General features: G+C 50.3%; 10 protein-coding genes and 2 pseudogenes across 10 annotated transcripts, besides 14 other annotated features; 2 read left to right on the plus strand and 10 right to left on the minus strand.

Moving 5' to 3' along the window:
* Nucleotides 1-358, minus strand: TraAM80_07308 (trans-sialidase; the record flags this gene model as incomplete). Its single annotated transcript, XM_029384107.1, has 1 exon — nt 1-358. A coding segment is annotated over one exon (358 nt), but the record flags the coding sequence as incomplete, so codon positions are not given.
* Nucleotides 359-420: 62 nt separating this feature from the next.
* Nucleotides 421-457: a microsatellite.
* A 105-nt stretch (nt 458-562) lies between these two features.
* Nucleotides 563-586: a microsatellite.
* A 688-nt stretch (nt 587-1,274) lies between these two features.
* Nucleotides 1,275-1,319: a sequence feature (A-rich).
* Nucleotides 1,320-2,146: 827 nt separating this feature from the next.
* TraAM80_07309 (cyclophilin) lies at nt 2,147-2,929 on the minus strand (the record flags this gene model as incomplete). Its single annotated transcript, XM_029384108.1, has 1 exon — nt 2,147-2,929. One exon carries the CDS (start codon nt 2,927-2,929, stop codon nt 2,147-2,149), a length of 783 nt encoding a protein of 260 aa, XP_029236033.1.
* A 155-nt stretch (nt 2,930-3,084) lies between these two features.
* Nucleotides 3,085-3,113: a sequence feature (A-rich).
* A 47-nt stretch (nt 3,114-3,160) lies between these two features.
* On the minus strand, nt 3,161-3,850 carry TraAM80_07310 (hypothetical protein; annotated as a pseudogene).
* Nucleotides 3,851-3,890: 40 nt separating this feature from the next.
* Nucleotides 3,891-3,915: a microsatellite.
* A 268-nt stretch (nt 3,916-4,183) lies between these two features.
* Nucleotides 4,184-4,609, minus strand: TraAM80_07311 (uncharacterized protein; the record flags this gene model as incomplete). The annotated part of the gene is made up of 1 exon (XM_029384109.1): nt 4,184-4,609. One exon carries the CDS (start codon nt 4,607-4,609, stop codon nt 4,184-4,186), a length of 426 nt encoding a protein of 141 aa, XP_029236034.1.
* Nucleotides 4,610-4,841: 232 nt separating this feature from the next.
* Nucleotides 4,842-4,882: a microsatellite.
* A 196-nt stretch (nt 4,883-5,078) lies between these two features.
* Nucleotides 5,079-7,412, minus strand: TraAM80_07312 (trichohyalin; the record flags this gene model as incomplete). The annotated part of the gene is made up of 1 exon (XM_029384110.1): nt 5,079-7,412. One exon carries the CDS (start codon nt 7,410-7,412, stop codon nt 5,079-5,081), a length of 2,334 nt encoding a protein of 777 aa, XP_029236035.1.
* A 36-nt stretch (nt 7,413-7,448) lies between these two features.
* Nucleotides 7,449-7,519: a sequence feature (A-rich).
* Nucleotides 7,520-7,643: 124 nt separating this feature from the next.
* Nucleotides 7,644-8,396, minus strand: TraAM80_07313 (uncharacterized protein; the record flags this gene model as incomplete). Its single annotated transcript, XM_029384111.1, has 1 exon — nt 7,644-8,396. One exon carries the CDS (start codon nt 8,394-8,396, stop codon nt 7,644-7,646), a length of 753 nt encoding a protein of 250 aa, XP_029236036.1.
* A 182-nt stretch (nt 8,397-8,578) lies between these two features.
* Nucleotides 8,579-8,647: a sequence feature (A-rich).
* A 60-nt stretch (nt 8,648-8,707) lies between these two features.
* Nucleotides 8,708-8,744: a sequence feature (A-rich).
* A 4-nt stretch (nt 8,745-8,748) lies between these two features.
* TraAM80_07314 (uncharacterized protein) lies at nt 8,749-9,594 on the minus strand (the record flags this gene model as incomplete). Its single annotated transcript, XM_029384112.1, has 1 exon — nt 8,749-9,594. The coding sequence occupies one exon, from the start codon at nt 9,592-9,594 to the stop codon at nt 8,749-8,751; it is 846 nt and encodes a 281-aa protein (XP_029236037.1).
* Nucleotides 9,595-9,876: 282 nt separating this feature from the next.
* Nucleotides 9,877-9,911: a microsatellite.
* A 52-nt stretch (nt 9,912-9,963) lies between these two features.
* TraAM80_07315 (hypothetical protein) lies at nt 9,964-10,189 on the plus strand (annotated as a pseudogene).
* Nucleotides 10,190-10,445: 256 nt separating this feature from the next.
* Nucleotides 10,446-10,477: a microsatellite.
* A 142-nt stretch (nt 10,478-10,619) lies between these two features.
* TraAM80_07316 (uncharacterized protein) lies at nt 10,620-11,288 on the minus strand (the record flags this gene model as incomplete). Its single annotated transcript, XM_029384113.1, has 1 exon — nt 10,620-11,288. One exon carries the CDS (start codon nt 11,286-11,288, stop codon nt 10,620-10,622), a length of 669 nt encoding a protein of 222 aa, XP_029236038.1.
* Nucleotides 11,289-11,634: 346 nt separating this feature from the next.
* Nucleotides 11,635-11,673: a microsatellite.
* Nucleotides 11,674-11,774: 101 nt separating this feature from the next.
* TraAM80_07317 (uncharacterized protein) lies at nt 11,775-16,382 on the minus strand (the record flags this gene model as incomplete). The annotated part of the gene is made up of 1 exon (XM_029384114.1): nt 11,775-16,382. The coding sequence occupies one exon, from the start codon at nt 16,380-16,382 to the stop codon at nt 11,775-11,777; it is 4,608 nt and encodes a 1,535-aa protein (XP_029236039.1).
* A 22-nt stretch (nt 16,383-16,404) lies between these two features.
* On the minus strand, nt 16,405-16,740 carry TraAM80_07318 (uncharacterized protein; the record flags this gene model as incomplete). The annotated part of the gene is made up of 1 exon (XM_029384115.1): nt 16,405-16,740. One exon carries the CDS (start codon nt 16,738-16,740, stop codon nt 16,405-16,407), a length of 336 nt encoding a protein of 111 aa, XP_029236040.1.
* A 59-nt stretch (nt 16,741-16,799) lies between these two features.
* Nucleotides 16,800-16,833: a sequence feature (A-rich).
* Nucleotides 16,834-17,140: 307 nt separating this feature from the next.
* Nucleotides 17,141-17,443, plus strand: TraAM80_07319 (uncharacterized protein; the record flags this gene model as incomplete). The annotated part of the gene is made up of 1 exon (XM_029384116.1): nt 17,141-17,443. The coding sequence occupies one exon, from the start codon at nt 17,141-17,143 to the stop codon at nt 17,441-17,443; it is 303 nt and encodes a 100-aa protein (XP_029236041.1).
* A 589-nt stretch (nt 17,444-18,032) lies between these two features.
* Nucleotides 18,033-18,082: a microsatellite.

An 18,082-nucleotide genomic window follows, 5' to 3' on the forward strand; every position in this document is an offset into this window, starting at 1 on the left:
TGCGTGTGAAGGAACCTGTGCCTGCACCCATCGGAATCTCAGTCGGTTCTGTTCCAATTTCCTTGAGGTGCTGTGATACGATGCCAGTGAAGCTGTCAACTCCATTCTTGCACTGGGCCTCAGCAACGGCAAACACAGCACCGTCCACCTCCACAAGGCTAGGGACACGAAGCGAGCGAACTGACCCTTCAACGCATTGCATTCCCTCCCATTTGGCACCAGTTATCGGTGTCGTCCCTGTGAATAAATTAACGGCCGTCCCTGGCACACTCCCCGCAGCTTGACTGCCACAGCATGTCAAGAGTACAAACAGCAGCAGCACCGAATAAGAAAACAGGTGCCGGTACATCTTGGGCATGTGTCGCTGCTTACTCACACTCTCTTCCCTCGTTGTGGTGGATCCGCTCAGGCTGCGACGATTGTGTTTCTGTGTGTGTGTGTGTGTGTGTGATGGTGTTAACTGCAGAGCGTTTCAATGTGCACAACAGCAAGTAGCGTTTTGTCTCTTTTCTCCTTCCGTGTGTGTGGAGACAGTAGAGGTGAAGAATAAACAAGCAGGGCAATGTATATATATATATATATACATTGCATATTAGCACCGCCATAATTCGCAGTGCGGACACACTGCCATCGCCAAAACTATTCTCCCTTGTCACGTTCCCAATGCTCAATCACAACCAGACCACACACGCTCATACATACGTAAACATACTTATAATTCAGCAACAACGCGCACAGGCCTTAACAGAAGCGTCCTCAAAAGGTGCAGGGCTCAAACACGCAGTTCCAAAGTACTCCTATAGTAAGGAGGCAAAGAGGAAAAGCAGAAAGGTGCCCCAATAGCGTCCGGGTGGAATACCGTAGAGCAACCTCAGCAGAAACACACATGCACACGCGCTGCGTCTGTACATCCCACACCCCATCTGAAAACGATGCAGCAATTCGTCATCCATAAAACTCAAACAAAACGACTTTTTTGTGGGAACATAAGAGATGCGGCCGCACTACAACACGCCGTCCGCCGCCAACAAGAGGGTCCCTCCAGCAGAGGAGGGACACCTCAGTTTGCTTGTATTCGTCTTCTCTCTTATTGGGAGGGGGGGGGGAGCAAAAACCTCCTCTGTCATCCCACACTCACCGAATAAGCCTCGGACAGTTTCTTCGCATTCTATCTCTCCATGTCTATCACTGGCGTTGCCACACCGATCTGTCCTTAAATACTTCACAAACGCCATTGTCACAAATCCGCCATCAGCCCCTGTCAGCACAAAACTAAAATAAAAGCAAAGTAAAGAATGATTTCAAAAAGAAAAAAAAGATTTTACGTCAACACCCCCCCCCCCCTCCCTCCTCCTCAGTGCAGAGCGCCCTTCACGGGAGTGTTGTTGCCGCTCCACATATTCCTCACTCCTCTACTCGACTTCGGCACGCCAACACAGACACCGTAATTGTGATTGCTCCCAAGGAAGGCAGTGTACATGTGATTGTACCAAAGCCACATCTTTTGTCCTTCTCTGTTCCCCGCTCCCAAGAAGCGGAAGCCGTCGGAAAGAAAAGGTGCTTGGAGTGAAAATTACCAGAATCACGATTCCCACAAAGTAGCATGGACGCAGAAGACATTCCCATCCCACAAATGGTCCACCAGAGCCTTGTTGTACTGATAAGGCTTCACACTTCCCAAGAAGTAATACATCACCTGTGAGCCCTCATCGCATAACGGACTGCAACGAGAGATCACAAATCGTGGTGCAACCGCTGAGACACAACGGCAAAGCCTGCAACAGCTCCAATCACACGTTATCCCGTTTAGCTTCCTTTACAAGGTGAAAAGGCAAGACGCGCCAGATGCAGAAAAGCGCAATGTGAAGCAGAAAGTTGTGGAATACAGTTTATTTATAAAACCACAACATTTTATCGCACTTGCGTAAAATCACCAAAGATGTTCGGCATTTTCAAAACTGAGAGGAAAAAAACAATAAAAAGAAACATTTTTCCTCCTTTCCTTGCGGCTCATCTACATCGGTTGCGAGTCATCCCCTAACCACGTCCTCGTGTTTTTTTTGTTTTTTTTGCCTTGATAGAAGCAAATGACAACGTGTGACAGCGTACAGTCACCACTCGCAAGAAAAAATGTTTTGTGAACGGGTTAAGCTTCTGCGTCTTCAGCGACAGTGTGACCCGTTGTGTTCTCATTGGTCTCATGCATAAAGAGGTTAACACCGGACGGCTTTGGGCCCGTTAACGCGCCGCAAAAAGTGACTACAGCTGGTACAAGGGGGCGCCCAATAGCATCAAGCGGAAGATGCTCAAGTTTATCCAGCAACGTGAGGTCGTCAACGGCCCTTCCAAAGACGACTTGTTTAAAATCAAGGGAAGGTGAGGGACCCAAGGTAATACCAAAGACAGAGCCGCTTGTGTGTGGGCCGTCAGTAATCATGGTAAGCAGTCCCCGCTCTGAGTGGCGCTTGTGGTACCCCTCATCCTGAAGGGGAGTGCCGGTGGAGGAGATGTTAAGGGATTCCAGCTCACCGAGAAGAATGAGCTTTGTTGCATGATCCACGCGGTGGACTGGCGTGTCCAGGTAGTCCAGTCTGACGCCGGTGACAGGATCCACACCGCAGGATCCCGTGATTAGTGCTCGGAAGTTGCGCACCGTGTTAGGAGCCGTCTCCTCAAAGAGCTCCAAAACTAATCGCCCGGCCAGAACATCGCTAATGGATATGTCCAGGAATGCGCGAGATGACTGTTGCTCCTCAGTCGAGCGATGGCTTCTCTGATAATTTTCCCATTCCTTTAACCGGCGCTCCTCTACATCCTGATAGCGTTTACTTAACAGAGATGCCTCTTCTTCGGCGTCGCCACGCACAAGGGAAAGTTCCCTCTTTTCCTTGCGGGACTGCTTTCCGGAGTCCAGCTTCCTCCACGGCATTCCACTAGAGCCCCCTCACTGGACAAAGAAGAGAGAGACAGAAGAAAACAATGACGAAAACTGAAACCAAAACAAGAAAAAAAAAAGTGCCAGCAGTGACGCACAGCAACCCAAAAAACTTCAGACAAAAAAAAGGTGACAAAATTTCACTTGCGAAGAAAAAATAATTAAAAACAAAAAAAAACTGTTTGTGACCCCAAATTTCAGAAACGATAGCTCTTCCACTGTTTCACTTGTCATTGAGGGACTGCAACCAGGCGGAGTAGGACTCATTCATGTGTTGTTTCCCGCTGTAAGATGCCTTGAACGTTTGTTCAAACGCTAAAAACTTGTGTCGGGCTACTTGTCCGTATCCAGAAAGACATTTGGTCTGTTTGGCCAGCTGTTAGCGTTTTACGTACTTTGCTGCCTCCTCCGAGAATTTATCGTTCATCCAGTTGTCCTCCATGTGGTGCTTCCGAAGATGCGCGTATGGGTCGGTCCTCAGCGATGGAGGGATTAACGCCCGCTCCAGCAGCTTGATCACCTCGTAAGAGATGTGCTTGGCAGCACATGTGTCTGTCGGCTTGTACCGACCGTACCAGGGGGGTTCGCCGAAATTCCTCAACGGCGGCCCATGTGTTCAAAGAAGAGCAAATGTCGTGAGTTTTTTCTCTCCAAAATTTGCCCCATTTCCCGCTGCACCTCCACCTCACTCCATCCATCTTTCCTCAGTATGTCTCTAATAACATCCTCCATGCGCTCGGTAAGTTTGTAGGCGCAGCGTCATTCCTCCTACCGCGCAACGAGCCTAGGGTTTCCCGTGAGAACGGGGATGTCACGCACCTTGTGACCAAATCCGAGCTCCTTCCCAAATCTTCCAGAGCTGTCAAAGCATCGGCAAGAGCTCACGAGAGCCGTCGCAAAACGCCGTGACCGCATCAGGGCACGTTGAAGGTCCTCAGCTGTGCCCTCGCCCAAGTATATTAATATATATATATATATATGTTTCGCATGTGTGTGAGAGCGCCGGGTCCTCCCTTTTCGTCTCCGGTCGTCCCCTCCAGCACTCTCCAAATGCCTAGTGGTAGCACAGAAACAAAATGACAAAAAAAAAAAAACTGAAGACCACATCGGACCATCGTACCTCTCTCTCTTTATATATACATGTATATATAAAGAGAGAGAGAAAAAAGAGGAAGAAACTTGACGATCCACCAACGGTAGAACAAATGTACATGGAAACACGTAGAAGGCCTGGTAGGAAGTTTACGGCTAATAGTCGTCCAGCGAAGACTGCTTGCTCCACCAAAGGATGGCGCCAGTGAGTGGCATAAGACTGGTAAATCCGACCAGCGCCACTCCCAAAACGGAGTGCCTACGTTCCTGCAGCCCCGTGAACTTCAGCTTGCACAATACAAGCGCGGCGACGGCGGAGCTAAAACACAAAATCCAGCTAATGAAAAGCACTACTTTGGCCCTCGTTACGTCGTTTTTCACCTCAACGGGAGAGACAAGAATCATCATAAAGAAACCAACCATGGAGAAAATGGCAGGCATAAGCATCGTAAAAGTGGTGCGGTGCGCCACGTTCGCCTCACTTTGCGCTGTAATGATGCCGTCGACAAGCAGCATAAGCGTCAGGCCAAAAATTACACCGGCCACCGCAGAGGGTGCAACCCGTAGACGTTCAAGAAGCATAAAAAATTTCTGCCTGAGGTGTGTCACTTGAGCAAAGATCAAAAAGGAGAAAATACTAATAAACGAGAAGAGAAGTTCATCTGCCCCCCTCAAAAACAAACAAAACAGACGCAAGAGACATTTGGTGTCACCACGGCATGTGCGGTCCAACGCACTTGTGATACTCCCTTTCCCCGTTTCCCATACGTATTTACTTCAAAATCGCACAGCGGAACAGAAACGGTCCTGAGGTCAACAACGACAACACCAATGAACCAAAACAAACAACAAAAAGGGAAAAAAACACACTGTAGTGACGAGTCAGTAAAGGAGGTGGAGAACTTACTTTGCGTTGCTGTTGTTCTTGTTAATGTGATTTCTATTCTCCTCACCTCGCTTTCTTCCTTTTCTTCTTCTTATTTTATGTGTATCGACTCCGCTAGCCGTAAAAAGGCGACTTCGCCTCCCGTCAAAGGCGCTGGCATGCGCATTAGGCACCTTTTGCATCTGTCCCGATGAACTGTTCAAGCGACTCCCTGAGTCGAGACATGATTTCACTGTCATCGCTTACATTGGCCTCATCGTCGTCGGATGATAGATTGAGCGACTCGTCCTGCCGCAGATCACGGAGTCGTTTTTCCGCCTCATCAATTTTCTTCTCCTGTTGTGTGACTTTCTGCTGCAGCATCATCTTCTTCTCATTGATTGCATGCAGTTCCTGAGCATACTTTTCGCTTGTCTTTTTCAGCTCTCTTGTCTCCTGCGTCAGTTCCTTCTTCTCTCGCAGCAAATTCGCGCTCTCCTTCTTCAAAGTCTCAATGCGCCGTTTCATCTCTGCATTCTGCTCCTGCGCCTGCTTAATGATCTCAAGCTCACGTTGACGCTCCTGCTGCTCCCGCCTCTCGCGCTCCGCAAGCTCCTTGATGATGCGCTGCTTCTCTGCCTTGAAGCGTTCCACCAGGTCGTGAAACCCTTTAGCAGCGCGCTGTGCAATCCCTTTTCGCGCCTTCTCCCCATCCTTCAATACTTTGGCAATCTCCTGCTTAATGCGCTTCCGGACCTGTGCCATCTTCTCATCCTCGATGAGCTGCCGCACCGCCTTCTCATCCACCTTGGGTCCCGTCTGCTTGTCCTTATTCGACGTGCTTTTTGCACGGTTGAGCGGCTTCGGCGTCTCCACGAGGACGATGCCAACCTCGATCGTGACGCTATCACCCTCCTCCTGCCAAAATCCCTTTTTCGGGTTTAGCAGCTCTTCAAACTTTATCACAGTATTAAAACCCCAATCATTTTCCTGCGACCGTGTCGAAAATCGCTGCGTGCCCTCGTTACAGATAGAGTCGTCTACATGCATATGATTCACTACCGTGATCAGAAACTTGCAGAACACGCTACCAGTCTGGCACAAGTAAAGCGCAAGAAACTCCTTGTTCGCCATACAAAGAAGACTCCACTTCAGCTTGCCAAACTCAAACTCCGGTGAGTAGCGACGCTCATTATCTTTGGGTAATATAGAAACATTTTCTACCTGAAACGTAATAAAACCCATATGCCCTTTACACCGCATTCCAGCTGGCGGAACCGTAAAGTTAAGCGTTTTTTGCTTCTTGGAGCGCGAATTTTTCGCCCGCAATCGTTCCCGTGGAAATGCGGCAAACATGATAGTTTCACAACACTTCTCGGTGGATTGCGTATCTGGCATGGGCACACCCAACTCAGTCGCAATCTTCTTCAGCGGCCTTAGACGAAGGTTGGTTAGAACACCCAAAAACCCCATGGCCACCATACGCTCCCACATGACCTCCACTTGGGGACTTTCCTCCCAGACACCCAAAATGTGACCTAAAGCGTGTTTTAGTTGATCGGGAAGGGATTGTAAAAAGTCGATGCTTGCTGCGGTGTTAAGCGGGCCAGCTTGAAAGTGGTTTGTCATCTCCTCTAATATTTCATGGCTATCCATAAGGCGACATGCCTTATCACATCCAAATCGCACAGCGGCTCTGACAATCTGTGTAATATACTCTCGATTTGATGATGAGGGTTTTCTCTTCACTTTGGCGCTCTCACTGAGTTTTTTCAGGGAATCCATCGACAAGGGTTTCATGAAAGCCGTCAAATGAGCTACAGCCTCGCCCCCACCGGAGGAGCAGGAGGAAGAAACCACTCCTACAGTTTCCTCCTCGTACTTGTTGTCCTCCTCCTCTGAGGATGACTCAGGTGAAGGTAAGGCGGTACGCTGCTCCAGAGTCTTTCGACTTGGGAACGTGAAAGTGGAGGCTCTAATTGTGAGACGGGGTGCGGCATACGGGCCCAACGTATTCAATAGACCTCCCTTATCATCTGGAACCTTATTTTTCTTGACAAGCATTTCCTCCTCCTCCTCCCGCCGCTTTCGCAGTTCGTCGCGTTTGCGTTGTTTTTGTTCCTTCTCCTTTACGGAGGGCTTGGTCACGGACTCACTGTCCGCGTCACCTTCTTCGTCGGAGTCGAAGATGCCATCCGCCATCAATAGTTCGTCCTCATCCTTTGTGACGTGGTAATCCCTTGGGAGGCTGCTATCAATGTGGGCATAGGGGGCACTCCGGTGCACCGCAGAGATTAAGGAGTCTGTCACTACCTTAAACATATCCCCAACCACCAACTGATACTCCTCAGACTCATCGCTTTCTTCGGCTCGAATGAGTTCCCTCCGCAGGAAACGCATCATTTCAGTCCCTGGGGTGATTGATATGGGGCACTCCTGGACCCGTTGGTAGAGGGTGTTCTTGTAGAACTCCATGTCTTCCAAGCGGGAGGACAACTCCGACGCGGCTTGCGCACTCATTTCCTACAAACCAGCAGGAGCAGCACACACACAGACAAAAAAAAAAAAAGTAACAATAGACTTGAAAAACAAAACAAGAAAAAAAAACGCAAAAATAAACAAATAAACTCAAATGGGTACACATAGATATACACAGAAATGCGCGTGAAAAAAAAAAGAGGAGGAAGGGGGAGGAACAGAAGAGATGACCTCAGTCGCAAAGGAGGAAGAAAAAGAAATAAGACAAGAACGTCATCTATCAAGACGTGCCTCGCCATTATCAGGGTCACCCGGCAGCGTGCCTCCGCTAGAGTCGGGGAGTGCATTACCTCCCTTCTGCAGCACGTCCCTCGTCTCGTACCACCACATAAAGTTGACTTTTCCGTTTAGATCCGTGTACGGTAGGTAGTCCACCTCCCTCCGCTGAAAGGAACGCAGGTGCCGTGTGGTGGCTGTCACCTCCTCCTCAAGACGACGTGCGTGTTCCTCCTTTGCTGTCTCATTCATTTCCTTAAATCGCTCCGTATATGACGACGTCTCCGCCGCGCTAAAACCACGCAGCCCCGAGTGGACTTCCGACACCTCAGCTTTTGCTCCAGCAATTTGTCGCACCTCCTCGAAACGCTCCCGTGTGAGAAAACAGAGCCATTCATTTGAAACGGGGTCCCGCTCAAACGTTACAAAACCCTCCTCTCTTGCCTGCTGCAGCACCTCACGCAGATGTCGTTTGCTGTCGAGAACTACCTCAGGGTCGTTGGTGCAGTACTCCCAAAGGCCACCCACCTCGCACGGCTGGTGGCGATAGAGGACGCTGAGGACAAAGTTGCGGGGTATCTTCCCAACATCTCGAGGAATGGCTTTCGCCCTAAAGCGCTGCTCCTCCGTAAATTTGAAATTCTCAGGTATTTTTTGCTCCGGCCAATGCTTCATCTTGGCGCCGTGATACGCCACACCACGAGGGGTGTGGATGCCATATTGCCAAAAAACGGTAACTGTTCTCCGCATCTGTGCGACCCACCCGGCCAGAGATCGCCAAGCAAAAAGAAAAAAAAGAGGGAAAGATGAAGAAGAGTCGTGTGGGGCAGTGAAGGGGAAAAACCTTCAAAAAAGAGAAGAAAGTAATAAGGGCAAACGACAAAGACACTTCCGGCGTCTCTGCGCCCCTGAAGCCCAGAGGAAAACTCGGTAACAAAAAAAAAAAAAAAATATGGGTATTTAAAAAAAAAAACGGAAATAAAAAAACAATTAAAGAAGAACCAGAACAACGGCTCATTCATCCAAAATGGGGGCTTAGGTATCGCCAGAGACTATAAAGTCAAACAAACGAACAAGCAAAAAAAAAGCAATCAGACATCCGTCAAACTGCGCTTTCACTGTGTCGGTGAAAAGGGTCAGGCAGAATGCACTGAAGAACGCGCTGCGAAGCTGGAACGCACGCGAGAAAACACAACGCGTAAATGAGGCATTTGAGTAGGACAAAGCCCAATTGTCGAACATGAACATTACCAACAAACTGCTTGGACTCCTCCACGGGATCCACCTTCCTTGATGGGTTTAGCACCAACTTCCCTTTTTGAATTTGGGTAAGGCCTGCCGAGAATCCAAGCATGGGGGTCCCGCTAAAGTAGAGAAAGCTTCCCGTGTGGTCCCCGTGCTCATCCAATACTGGCACCATGGTGAAGTGGATAAGGAACGGAATGCTCACATCAAAGCCCTTTCCAAGGTAGATGACATAGGGAATAAAGGAGAAAGTCACCTTTGGTGAGATCCAGCCGACCTGGAGCCGTATAAGTGCCTCTAGTTTCAGTCCTGTATCGGACTCTAGGTAACAGCGGTAACGCACGCGCGACATGTTTCCCTCACTGTCACGTACAGTGATTTGTGCATTTGGGTTCATTCGGCTTTGTGTCCCTGCCGCGAAATTGGGGTCCACTGCCAAGAAAAATCCCGAAACGCTAATGGGGCCTTTAAATGGTCTATCAAAAGTTAACGACTTACTCGTGCCGAAGGCCACGTGGTCTGTCGAAAGCAAGCTTCTGCGGCGCGGCACAGCAGGCACCGTAGCCTGCTTCTGTCCAAAGACCGTGTGGGTAGTTGACAGGGGGGTGTAACCCGGGCGCAACGTACGAGGCGGCCTGCTGGCATGAAGCGCAGGTATTCCGCAACTCACTACGTTTAACGTCCCTGGTCGTCCCGGACGCATTCACTAATGACTTTAAATGTGCATCAAAAGCAGAAAACAACAAAGCGCAGATGGTGTTAGAAGAAAAAAAAAATATGCACCAAGAGTAGACTGCAGAAGTCACTATTGGGAACACAATGCACGGAATTCATTAAGGCGTCAGTCCGTACAACATAGCACTGGCAGCAGAACACCTCCATCCGTCACAAGACGATGGAACAGAGACAAATACAAGAGATGCGATGGGCCCAACATGGGCGTCACTGACCCAAATCCCACAGTGTCATTCAACAACATCCGGCATGTGTGTGCATGTGTGCGTGCATATGTGTGGGTGTCCGGGACGCGGGTAGGAATTCGCGTCTTGTAGAAGATGGAAAGTCATGCTGCAATGCAAAAAGAATGGCGGAACTGCAACGGCCGACGGTGCCTGTCAGTTGGAACACAAAGACACACACGCACACACACAAAAAAAAAAGACGGAAAGAATACAACCCGTGTGGTCACCGCCGCCGCCGCAAACCCAAGCGGAGAGTTCGGCACCAGAGATCTCTGCCTCGGCCCAGCGCGTGTGCGGCTCACTCGGGTTTCTTTATGTCTCTTCCTTTTTCGTGGGATGAAGCATTTTGCTTCCCGCCTTCTCGCTTGTTGGATCTCTAGACTGGCATGAGCGGGTCGCTCGCGGCAAAAACGTACGCCGTCTCGATCTCTCACGCAAAAACAGAACCTGCTGCGGCACTCACAATTGTCTATTCAAAAGGCAGGAAAAAGAAAACAGTAATAATAACGGATGTCACCATTTGACGGCTCAGTCACGTTTCGTGGGAAATGAGCATGTGTGCAGGCACCGGTAATGAATACAACAACAGGCGTTTTTTTTTCCATTTTTGCTTTTTTTTTTTTTCTAGTCACCCCCTCGCTTCTCCTCTCTTAGGTACTTACAGCATGCATAGAAGATCCCTCAGCCATCCAGATTTGGACTTGCATCAATCAAGCCAGCTTGGTTGACCTCCCTTAATGATACCTTATCAACCAACCTGTTTTTACTAGTTTCCGCTGCGGAAGCGATCGAGTTCCGCGTCAAGTCGCTCCTTTGTAAGCGGCTGCTGTACAGCAGCCCCACCACGACCACCGCCTCCACGCCTGCGTCCGCCACGCTGGTCCTTTCTGTAGTGATCCAACTCCTTGTCTAGCGTCTCGCGCCGGGGTGGTTCGCGGCGATCGCCATTGCCTCGGCCCCTCTGAGCACCACGAAACGCGTGAAGCTCACGAAGTTCTCGAAGCTCACGAAGCTCACGAAGCTGGCGGAGCTCCCGTCGCTCGCTGCGGTGAAGACGCAGGCGCTGGCGACCGAACCGCAGCCCGCCCTCATTGAGGCGACGCTCGCGAAAACGTGCACGACGCATCTTGCGCTCGAGGTCCTCCTCGCGCTCAAAGCGGTCCAGAGCGCCGCGACGGTAGACACCCCGGTCGCTGAAGCGACGGCTTTCTGTGCCACGGTTGCCACGGCCGGAGCGCCGCACTTGATAGCCGCCACGGCCAAACCCCTCGAGGCGAGTGCGACGCTCGCTAACGACATAACGACGGGGAGCCGCCACATCGTCGTCGCTGCCGGTCCTTCTCGCATCTCGCGCCTCTGCCAGTGCCCGCACCCGGCGCACGTTCCGGTCGTAAAGATCACGAAGGCGCCGACGCTCAAAATCGTCTCGCCGCATAGTGCTGGTTACGTTTGTTTGTAAAGGATTCCTGTTTCCTGTTACCCCTCCTTGGCTCGGATGTTAACTACGAGTGCCTTCGTGTCCTCTTGCGGCGTGCACGTGTCACTCTCCTACTCTTACGCGTGGGCGGCAGTCGTCAATGCGCGTATATCGGCGGCAAAAACAAAAGGCGTACAATAAAATAATTTTCAAAAAAAAAAAAAGCGTGTAGCGATCAAAGAATTATCCAAGACATACAAGCCAAAGCACACACACACACACAGAGAGGGAGAAAGAGAAGGCGGGCAAATAAAAACAAAACAGACCAACACACATGTTTTGCTACGGCTAACTCTATTTTCCCTTTTCTTTTTTGCTTTCGTTTTTTTTATTATTATTTTTTGCAGCGTGCTCCAGAAACATACTTTCAGGTGTTGTCTTCTTTGCGCGTTTGTTTGCCGGATGCGGCATTGGCCGTTTCCGTCACTTGTTTTTTGTTTTATTTTACATCGGTTCGGTGAAACGCACAAGGTGCAAAACGACTTCGCCAGTCGAGTGGCCCGTCACGATATGCACGTCGCTCCCGTCCACGACAAAAGCAAGCGAAAGGCACTTGTAGTCAGACAGTCTGACGACAGTCCCGCCGTGGTGCAGGTCCACCAGGTACACGGAACCGTCCTCTGAGGACATGGCGAGCAGGTTGGAGGCATGTATGACGTGTCGGACCCTCACCGTGGTTGGAATCGTCAGAGTCAGCTCAACCGCCTCTGCAACAAAGCGCGCGTGCGTCGAGGATGCGATATTATCTACATGTACATGGTACACCCGCGATTGTTCGTCCACGAAAAAAAGGGTCATTAGGGGGCCTGGTGCCGCTGCAACTATAGCGCAGGTGTGGGTGTACAATGCCCTCTCTGCATGCCGCAGGAGACTCCAAAGCCGCACAGTGCAGTCCACCCCCAAACTAAAGAGAAAATCACCAGCAAAAAAGGCTTGAACAATACGCCCAGAATGACCTAAAAACTGGTTTGTCAAATTCCAATCGAAGGCGTTATAGACGTAAATCAACGTGCGTTCTTCAGAGTTTGAAACTACAGCTATGGAATTCCCAAACTCTGCCGTTTTAAGATCCAGAGTCGCATTGCTCGCGGCATCCCTTGGCAGTAATACCTCGTTTACAGTGTCATCTTCACTCAGTCGTTTCCAAAAGAAGCGATGGCTCTCACCTTTCACAGTGAATAACAGCATATCAGTCATAATAGCTGCACTTTCGACATTACTGACGTTGCAGTCCCACCTCACAGAGCCGTCCATCGGTTGCAGAATCACCGAACCGTTGTCATCAACAGCAGTGAGAAGGGTTCCGTTCAAATTCACACTTACTCCAATGATGGGAGCAGTTGAAAGCCTGGCATTTTTACGCCACATGCTTGTCAGCCTTTTTTCCCTTACCCGCTGAATAGATGGTATGGGAGCATCGCCAACCCGCCATATTTTCACCTCTTTCTTGGATGTTGTTCCAATAACCACTTGATTTCGCTCCTGCACAAACGTGAAGTGGCCAGTACTGGCTGTAAGAACCCCCACAGGCTGACGGGTGTGGACATCCCATAGATAAATGCGTGGGCCACAGCGACCAATAATATTTGAGCCATCCTCCGTAAAACAAAGGAACGAGGCCCTCTCATCGAAGCAAAGCTCCACAGTCCCGGCGCAGTCCCCATTCAGCGAGTTCCACACCTTCACTCCCTCACTTTGCCACGAGAGCAGTAAAGCCCCGCTTGCATTAAAACGAATATCTTCAACGGGTGTCAAGCCAGCGTCGATGAGGTGCAGAAGCTCCCCGGTCCCAGACCAAATCCAGATACTCTCCCTGACGCAAGAAGCAATGAGGCGACTGTCATTGCTAAAACTAACACCACGAATAGTCCCTGTATGCGCAAGCTTCATCACCTCCTCCTCTTCCTCACGCATGAGGAACAAATCGTACAGAGCGCGAGCAAGAATCCCACTACCACAAAAGAGTGCCTCACGTACCGGTGTCTCAAAGATCGGGAGCTCCATAACAACCTTCTTCTTGGATACGTCGATGATGGAGAACTGCTCCTTCGAGGGATGGCGAACGAGGAGGCTTAGGCCAAAGGAGTCCAATGCATTTTCATTCAAGGAGGACGTGGTATCCTCAAACATTGTAAATGATTGACTGGCAAAGTCCCACAATAGTAATTGTCCATCGCCAATCACAACGACACGACTTCCCGCAGCAACTAAAGAACCACAAAGATTCTGGTTGGATTCAAAAGGCAGAAAAGAACGCGCAAGCTCGCTTTCAAAATCCGTTGCAGAGTACACAATAACTTCCTGCGTTGTTGTCACCACAAGATATTCTCCCCACAAATGACAATAAACAGGCATATGCTTGCACTCCAACGAGTGTGTTGCGTCATCCTCGTCGCCGCGGTTCAAAGGCACAAGCACCGTGTAGGGAACCTCCTTTGCCTCCATTGCCCGTGTCTGATACGGCGATACATCGGAGGCCAACAAGGCGGCCTGAAAGAAACATCCATCGTAAGACTGCAATGCCTCAAGAGCACTTTGCAAAGCCCCACGGTTAAGAAGGTCAATGTTCGACTTAATTGAACAAGAACCGCCTTCGTCTAATTCAAGCAGAAGCTGATGTGTGTTTAAAAGACGAATCACCAAATCAATAGCGTAGGTGCAGTTTTCTACATCGCGGCTCAGCAGAGCGTCCATGTGAGTTGGATTTAGGACGAGACCGTAGGCGGCATCAAGGCTGCCGTTCGCAATCATGATTGATGCCAAATGTCTAAAGCAGAAGGACATATCTGGACTTCGCGTCTTGACCAGCCGAAACAGGTGCGTCTCCACCAATACACTGAGAGTGTCCTGCATGTCGGCGTAAAGTTTCAAAACCACACGACGCACATCAGAGTCAGACAAATGAACAATGGAGTCAGAGGTCAGAGTCAAAAGGCCGTCATCTGACATCATCAAAAGCACTGGTAAAGTTTTATGACGTGCGCAGGGCCCCAGTTCCTCACAGATGTAAATAATCTCAGAAATGGGCAGTGGCGCCGCAGCGAGGCCCATTGTGAGAAACTGAACCGTGAGTGTGTCGCTCAACGATTCATATCGTCTCAGCAGCTGCGTAATAACTTCATCCAGGGTGTCTGGTACCTCCTCGGCAATTAGAAACGCCGTGTCTCGCTCAAGCAAATCCTCCGGCAATCGCTGGAGAAACGAGGCGGTGTAAATACCAAAGGATGCACTTTCCGAGCCATCCTTCATTAAAAAGGCCTTTTCCAACGACTTGAGTCCATCAAGTTGTTGGGTAGGGCTGCTACCATTTAGCGAGTGGGCTTCTGTTGATTTCCCAAGCACATCACGCCGCAAAAGCTCCTGCAGAAACAAATCGACCCTCACTTGCTTTGGAAGCGACGTAATGAGCACCTCGTACGGCTGCGGCATGCGTTTCCGAAGTGCGATAAGAAGCGGACTCTCCGTGTTTAGCGAGGCAATGACGCGAACAGATGGCGGCAGAGACGCGGGAAGCCATTCAAGCACGGCCGACTCCCGGCATCCACAGAGGTCCAAGTGATCGATGGAAGAGATCAACAGCAGGACCATTTGACCGTCGTAGGCCGAGATCGTTTCGCGGACGTCCAGGGATAGCTCCTCCACAGTACGATACACCCGCCTCTGCTTCTTTGAAAATACACGAAGGAGGTGAAACAACAGCACGACAAGGCTCTCGTTCCCGCAGCCCACGTGATAAGGGACGACACGAAGCGACCCCACCGCGGCATAGGTTGCAGCCGCCCAAGACACAATCTTGGGCATTCCGACGCCACCCGGACCGTACAAAATCAAAGGAACCGATAACTGTCCGGCAGGTGTCTCCATGTAGTGAACAATGTCCTTGCACCTTGGATGCAGCGAACCAAAGTGTTTGTCTCGTTCAACTGTTTCCCATACCTTTTCGTCAGTTTCCTCGTTCTTCTCCAACAGCGTCATAGAGCGAGGTTGCTCTGAAAAAACAGCGTACAAGGCGGTGCAAAGATCACTCGGACAACGTATTTTCCAGCTTCGCTTGCTGGGCAGTGCCACGGCGGAAGGAACACGGACATCATCCGGCACGCTAATACCCACTGAGGATAACCACACACTGGATGGGACGGTTAACACATATCCTCCTCCATCCAGCCCTTCCCCATGCAAGTAGGGTAGTGTATATACAAACAGGTGTCTTGCACAGCGATGCATGGGATCGCGAAGAACACCAAATTTATTCCGCAACGGAGGGATCACAGGTTCCTCTTGCTGCAGCACAGCAGTCAGGGCACTGATATCCGGATCCATCCACGACGTTGCCTCATCGATTAAAACGACACACCAACTTAACGTACAATTGTAGGCCGACCTACACCGCCAGACTTTGCTTCTGACCACGTCGTGTGTGTCCGTCTTCTCAATAGTGAGTGGGGCAATCCGTAGACGGAGCCTTGAGACAAAGCTTCTAACATACGGCAAGATTTCCCTGCAGTACGCCTCCACAAGAGGCTCCGGGCCCAGCACAAGAACAAGTACCGTCTCCCAGCTACGAAGGCTGCGCTCTGGGCCGTACGGGTGAAACCCAAGTTGCTGTAACTCACTGTTCGCCTTGCAGCAGCGTCCCAGGCGATTCACCCAATCCTCGCTTACACCGCAGTTCTCAAGATTCACCTCCTGAAGGTGCGGTACAGCCCTCACCGTCTCCCAAAGGAGTCGCACGGAAGGCGTTGACATACGGTTGTCAGACAAATCGACGGAAGAAAGCGACGGGCTCTCGCGCAGGACACTGCAGAGGTGCTCAACACAAGCCGCATCAACACCATTTTTTGTGAGAACAAGTCGCTGAATCCCAGCGTGGCTTCCAACAAACTCAAGAAGTGCCCGAACACCCAATTCGCCCAGAAAAGTTCTCGAGGCATCGATCTCCCGGATGGTGAGAAAGTTGGGCCTGTCCAGCTGCTGTGCCACATCCCTGTTCGGCCTCACCCCGTAGAGTGCACAGCACTCCTCGTAGAGTTCAGAGGCCGCGGAATGGGGCATTCAACACCAAATACTCGCCGCCTTACGGTTCCCCTAAGAGAAAAATATGGAGAGGGGAGAAGGAAAAACACGTTATGCGCCTCAGCATCGCCTGCATCGCGATATGGATATTATTCACGCAGTACCCCAACGGCAAGAGCGACGACGATGACTCCTCACTCTTCTCTCCAATCATTAAGTAATGGCAAAAAAGGAGAAGCTGAGAACGCCCCCACCCAGCTTCCGTGCGTGGTGGATTAATGAGTTGGGGTAGGGTGACCTTCCCACACTTGCCCTTTGCGACTGCTTCTGTAGCGTCAAAATTGAGAAGGATGACATGACGAACTGCATTTGCCAGAAACTCGTAGGAGAAGATCATTCGTTTTTGCAGGCCCGCAGAAAATAATCACCAATAAAATCATAAAGCATAAAGTGAGTAAAACAAAACAAAAGAAAAAATAATAATAAAACATATTTCAGAGCAACTTCCACATGAGGACTGACCGCTTGTGGGGGCCCACTAGTCTTTCTTTTTGACTCCTTCCCCCTCGCGTTAGCAGTTTAAAATGTTTCCTTCTCTCTTTTTACCTACGAAACCTCGCAGGAGACACCGCACCTTTGCAGCAAAGCAATGTTGGTGCTTGGCAATAATCTGCCGTTCCAACGCTTTAACTCTAACACGCACTTCGGCCAGGGCCTTGCACCACGTGGCCAAGAGGTACTCTCCTAACAAGGACAAGCAGTAAATGAGGCCAAATCAATAATGTCTTTACAGTTAAATGGCACACGAGGCCGCAGCAGCCGAAGATGGCCCAGCACTTCAATACCACTGTCCACTGCGTCCGCTCGTATCATATCGCCAGACAACGGGCTTTGAGTGCTACGGAAGGAGCCGGAGGAAAAATGGTGAGTGGAGAGTATTCAGTCCCATCAGACTCTTGAGTTCAATGAGTCCACTCAGTGCGTCTTCGCTCCAGAGGTTTGCGAGGGCCAGCCTCTGTCAGATGCTAAAGGGGCAAACACAACCGCCCAGTCCGCATCTTCTGGCGACACAAGGAGGCAGCAGCATGACTCGCTTGTAGTGTCACCACTTCCACATAGGGCGTGGCACATGAGCCTCCCGTCCAGGGAAAAGAAGAGTTCGTCCAGTATCCGTACATCACAGTGCTGTCAATGTGTACGCGTTGGGGATGCCCTGTTACTCTTAACAAAAGAGTTAACATCATAACAACGACAGAAATAAGCACAGCAGTTAGGCCTCGGCTCAGTTGTGCGCCGGAGGGCGATACACACACACACACAGAGATAGAGACAGGCGCATTCATACGCAATCCGTCAGACCCACAAAAAGAAAGAAGGGGTACTACCATTTATATCTCGGGCATCGTAATGTGCTAGAAGCAACTGAAAGTATCAATTTTGGATGTGTTACGTGCCACAGGGCCTGTGCATCCCTCTTGCCAGCCGCTCTGTGCTGCAGGCGACAAAAAAAAAAAAACGGCATACGGATGTATACTTCGATAAGGAGACAAACATCGCTGGCAAGAAAGAGGATGCGTGTTGGAAAGGGTGCCAGGCAAGACTTGTCTGGCGTGGTTGTTTACCTCAGGGACAAAGGAAAAGAGGGCAGAAAGGAAAAATGTATTGCGATAACCTTCGGCACCGCCAGTCCTCCTCCTCACGCGCCCTCCTACTCACTCTCTCTCTCTCTCTCTCTCCTC

Source organism: Trypanosoma rangeli (genome assembly GCF_003719475.1).
Source record: "Trypanosoma rangeli strain AM80 chromosome Unknown Tra_15.4_contig_00299, whole genome shotgun sequence".
NCBI lineage: Eukaryota > Euglenozoa > Kinetoplastea > Trypanosomatida > Trypanosomatidae > Trypanosoma > Trypanosoma rangeli.